This window comes from Saccostrea cucullata, unplaced genomic scaffold (genome assembly GCF_032062105.1).
Source record: "Saccostrea cucullata isolate Sc308-1 unplaced genomic scaffold, CSIRO_AGI_Scuc_v1 ctg6530, whole genome shotgun sequence".
NCBI classification, from domain to species: domain Eukaryota; kingdom Metazoa; phylum Mollusca; class Bivalvia; order Ostreida; family Ostreidae; genus Saccostrea; species Saccostrea cuccullata.
This window is the reverse complement of record NW_026928694.1, coordinates 1-5,000: the sequence shown is the minus strand read 5'-3', so window position 1 is coordinate 5,000 and position 5,000 is coordinate 1. Positions and strand designations below refer to the sequence as shown.

At 36.3% G+C, this 5,000-nt stretch overlaps 2 protein-coding genes across 2 annotated transcripts in view; both read right to left on the bottom strand.

Moving 5' to 3' along the window:
- The window catches only part of LOC134278480 (uncharacterized), a 2,078-nt gene extending 598 nt beyond the window's left edge, over window positions 1-1,480 (bottom strand). The window contains exon 1 of the mRNA XM_062760800.1: window positions 1-1,480. This exon is cut by the window's left edge and continues 598 nt beyond it. Coding sequence (XP_062616784.1) covers window positions 1-1,141 — 1,141 coding nt within the window. The 5' untranslated portion in view covers window positions 1,142-1,480.
- Window positions 1,481-1,487: 7 nt separating this feature from the next.
- On the bottom strand, window positions 1,488-2,949 carry LOC134278482 (uncharacterized). The gene has a single exon (XM_062760802.1). The coding sequence runs from the start codon at window positions 2,947-2,949 to the stop codon at window positions 2,476-2,478; it is 474 nt and encodes a 157-aa protein (XP_062616786.1). The 3' UTR covers window positions 1,488-2,475.
- Between the last annotated feature and the right edge of the window lie 2,051 nt (window positions 2,950-5,000).

Below are 5,000 nucleotides of genomic sequence, written 5' to 3'. Positions count from 1 at the left end.
TATAACTATTGGCCATTTTGTTAACACATTTCTCTAGAGTTTGAACTAAACTTGATAACTCATCAGGGGTCTTTACAGGTGTAGTTTCATTATCTGTCCTAACACTATTTACACTTGGCTTAGTGATGGAGAGTTGTGGCCCCTTAACTGCCTCAAATTCTGTTGCTAATGAAATGGCACTCTCTAAAGTCTTAGGATGATGTAAAATGACATGAGATCTAATTTCTGAATTCCCAATTCCACTCATAAACTGCTCTAAAACAACTATCTCCCTATCAGAATAAGCCATATCTGGAAAAGCTAAGTTTCCTAACCTCCTAAGCGCAAAACCATAATCTGAAGGGCTTTCATTCTGTTTTCTAAGACGTGACCTAAAGTCTACCCTATGTGCAACTACAAGTTCTTTCGGACAAAACCTACTAGATAAGATAGATGTTAAGTTGTCATAATCTTTTCTCTGTTCTTGAGAAAGGTCACCTAGAATTTTCTGTGCCTCCCCCCTTAATGACATAACTAGCTGCTGGGACTTTTCTTCATGAGACCAATTGTTCCAATTAGACACTTGCTCAAAATGAACTAAGTAATCCTGCCATGCTACATTTCTACCATCAAACTTGTCTGGTTCTTTTTCTCTACGTTTAGGTCTACCAAGATTTACAGGGGTACTGGGCAGTGTAGACATATTTGTCTGTGACCTACTGAGATTCTCACTTCTGTCTCTCTGTGCAAAGTTTATTTGTGCAGGTGAGGTACTCAAACTCTCTGTTTCTCTCACTCTAGCTAAGGGTGTCACTGTCTCTCTTACAACTTCATTCTGACTTGCTTGCCTGCCCCTATCATTACCTTCAGCAAATGACACACGACGTTTGCGTCGAAGAGTTTCCTCAATCTCATGCTTACATTTCTCATAGTCTGTAGTGAGGTCCTGCAACAGTTGTTCTAAATCTGAAACCTGTACACTCATGCTAGTATCTAGTTTACTCTCATGCATCTCAATCTCACTCACAGGAGAGGACAAAGAGGGCTGTTTGACTCTTGACATAAGCTTAGGTCTAGCACCTTGACTAGAACTTAACCTATCAACTCTAGGGGTTGATGTAGCTCTTCCTACTCTATCTGAACCTGAATTTAGCGAAGCCATGGTTTCTATTCAGAAATCCTGGTCACGGCACCAAAAATTATGTAACCGGAAGTAGAACTCTTCAGTGTATAAATTACCAAAGTTACTAGCCAACTCGGCTTAAAGGAGTAAACTATCTCCAGTTATCAATGATCAACCCAGGTAAGGGGATTTCTGAACTATGGTCAACGCTAAATGAAAACACAGTTGTAAGTTTTATAGATTTAATAAAGTGAGAATTAACCGTTGTAAATGATAACAAATAATAAATAATGATCAAAATTTAACAAACAGAAAAGTCTTTGAAAATGGCACAGGATAAATAAAGCTTTATCAAAAATAAAATGTAATTTAATCTGAAAAAAAAATGAATCTCAATAATCTCAATGAATAACCTCAATAAATAAATAATTGAAAAATGTAATGAAAAATGGGAGGAATGTGGCAAACTTATGAAAAATAATCTATGTCCCTACTGGGCCTCCATACTTATGAAAATAGTCAAAAATCCTAAAGAGATGAAAAAAAATGTAAAAGGAATGAGCTACATCACCCAATATGACACTATCAACACTCTAGAGTTAATCTGGAAATATCAATACTAATTCTTATAGGCTCTAAAAATAACTGACCCAGAAAATAAACAACACCCAAAAATAAATAATAAATAGTGGTTCTAGAAAATAAACCTGTTATCTACATATCCCTAGACCAGGCTGGACTTGGAAAGGGGAAACTAAATTTACTTTATATACCCTACATCCTAACTGTTTCCTAACATGTGAAAAACGTGAAACTAAATCTAAGCCAAAACCTAGAGAACTTGTTAAACCATAAGGTTTTCTTAGTCAACTAAGTATCTAATCAAATAGTGCTCATAAACCATAAGGTTTTCTTAGCACAGAAAAGAGGAACTAACCATGAGGCTGTGTTCCCCAACCCAAGTGAAGAAAACTACACGAACACGGGTTTAAATACCCTGACAAGGCCCAAAATAAAAGCCAATGACTATCAAAGATCCTAAAGCTAAATTAACCAATCAGAACGCAGGTATCAAAAGTACTACGGAAAGACTGCCAACATGGATGACACTTCCTGTTTAAAAAGTAAAACATGTGGAATGTCAACTCATGTCCTAACTTATAAAAGACAAATAATAAAGGACTTTTACGTAAGTAACAACTGAAAACAAATGGTAAATAGAATTATCAGACTGAAATACCAGCAAATACTTGTAAGATAAGAATTACGAAACGATGGCTATGAAATAAAAATCTAAACCACTACATTCCTCCCCCCTTAAAAAAACAAAATTTACACAATAAATTTTCGTTTCAGAATAAATTAAAGAAATGTCAGAAGAAATGTGGTTTCTGGTCCCGAGCATTCCATTCTTGGAGGTTAAAGAGTGGCTTCACCGCACACTGCCGAGCCCTTGCCGCTACGTCACGTGCCTCCCGGTGAATAGTGGGAAGTGGCATCCCAATTCTGCCGGGGTTTACAAATCTAGGGTTATCGATAATGGACGAATTCCAACATCCTTGTAAACTTGAGTGCTTGGCTCGCATGTGACGCCGAAGCATGTTCATCTTAAATGAGGAGAAGGAACATGATGAAGAGTAACAGTAGTACACTGGAACTCGAGCCTTATGATATTTGATGAAATGTGCCCTGTACGATCCAATCTTGTGGAAGGTATGATTCGTCAAAGGACAGTTCTGTATTTGGCACGTGTCTCCCTCGGACGGCCACTCCTTTTGAATCATATCCTCCCCACAGAGGGCCTCCATCTCCTCATCCGGGACATTTAAATCAAGAACTTCTGACATCTGAGAAAAATGAAAAAAAATGTAAAAGGAATGAGCTACATCACCCAATAAGACACTATCAACACTCTAGAGTTAATCTGGAAATATCAATACTAATTCTTATAGGCTCTAAAAATAACTGACCCAGAAAATAAACAACACCCAAAAGTAAATAATAAATAGTGGTTCTAGAAAATAAACCTGTTATCTACATATCCCTAGACCAGGCTGGACTTGGAAAGGGGAAACTAAATTTACTTCAAATACCCTACATCCTAACTGTTTCCTAACATGTGAAAAACGTGAAACTAAATCTAAGCCAAAACCTAGAGAACTTGTTAAACCATAAGGTTTTCTTAGTCAACTAAGTATCTAATCAAATAGTGCTCATAAACCATAAGGTTTTCTTAGCACAGAAAAGAGGGACTAACCATGAGGCTGTGTTCCCCAACCCAAGTGAAGAAAACTACACGAACACGGGTTTAAATACCCTGACAAGGCCCAAAATAAAAGCCAATGACTATCAAAGATCCTAAAGCTAAATTAACCAATCAGAACGCAGGTATCAAAAGTACTACGGAAAGACTGCCAACATGGATGACACTTCCTGTTTAAAAAGTAAAACATGTGGAATGTCAACTCATGTCCTAACTTATAAAAGACAAATAATAAAGGACTTTTACGTAAGTAACAACTGAAAACAAATGGTAAATAGAATTATCAGACTGAAATACCAGCAAATACTTGTAAGATAAGAATTACGAAACGATGGCTATGAAATAAAAATCTAAACCACTACACCTATAAGATCGAGGCCCATGGGTCACATGGTCACTTGAGAATATTATGCTCAATTTGATGAATACATGGAGGCCCTATTATGTAAATTATCGAATTATATTGACTTTTTTCTTGGTAAAGCCCAATTTAAAGGAGTGTGCATTTAGAGGCAAACACCTTAGTACGGGTATTACTGTCTCATGACAGCATCTAGTTCTTATGAGGCCTTAATTTGGGTCTTAAGATAATTTATTTGCATTTGAAAAAGTTTAACCCTCACTATGTTGTCAGACGGGTTAGTGTTTCATGAACACATCTTGTTAATGCTGCTATTTTTAGGACATCAGTGAACACTGGGGGAAACATTACAAATAAATATAAGAAAAGAAAACAAAATGTTATAGTATTTGTGAAACACTGATGCCCCCCGTACGGCAACACAGCGAAGTTTAAACTTTTCCAAATGCAAATAAAATATGTTGAAAGCCCTAGCACCACCTAATCAACAGTTATGGCCAAGGTTAAAGTTTTTAAAACTAGGTCAAACTCTAAGGTCAAGGTCAAAGGGTCATAGTTGTTGGTTTCTAAAGAAAGGTCTTGTCACAGGGATTACATATTTGAAGTATGAAAGCCCTAGCTTTAACCGTTCAAATGCTATGGCCAAGGTTAAACTTTGTTTTTTTTTAAAGAAGGCCAAACGTCAAGGTCAATGGGTCAAAGTTGTTGGTATTCTAGGAAAGGTCATGTCATGATGATTAAGCATATGAAGTATGAAAGCCCTAAACCTTACCGTTAAGGTAAGATTAAAGTTTTTTTAAAGGTAGGTCAAATTCTTAGGTCAAGGTCAAAGGTCAATGGACCATTATCACCTGCATATGGAGTCTATATCTCCAAGTTGATTCGATACGCAAGTGTATGCTCTACGTTTGTAAAAAAAAAAAATTAAAACAAGACAATCTTTTAGTTTAAGTTGAAGAAACAATAGTCTTGTTCAGTCATAAAATTTTTATAACAATGACCTTTTAAATTAGCAATATATTATATCATTGTGACGCATTTTGATTGGCTTCTTCTTTTGGAAAAATTGGTATGCCTTATTTCCACACCGACTTGTCTATATTTTTACCGTTTCCTGATCATAACCAGGCGTGCACAGCAGGTGTAACTCTACGACTGGGATGCATGTATATCCTGCATGCAAGTATTTTACTCTATACTTTCTGTTAATTCTTTTAATTATCAGAGGGAAGAGAAGACTAACGTGGATTTAACAAGATTTCTATTGTTTATTT

Bases quoted from the DNA above. Each gene is read 5' to 3' on its own strand.
- LOC134278482 (XM_062760802.1), bottom strand. From the start codon at position 2,949: ATGTCAGAAGTTCTTGATTTAAATGTCCCGGATGAGGAGATGGAGGCC.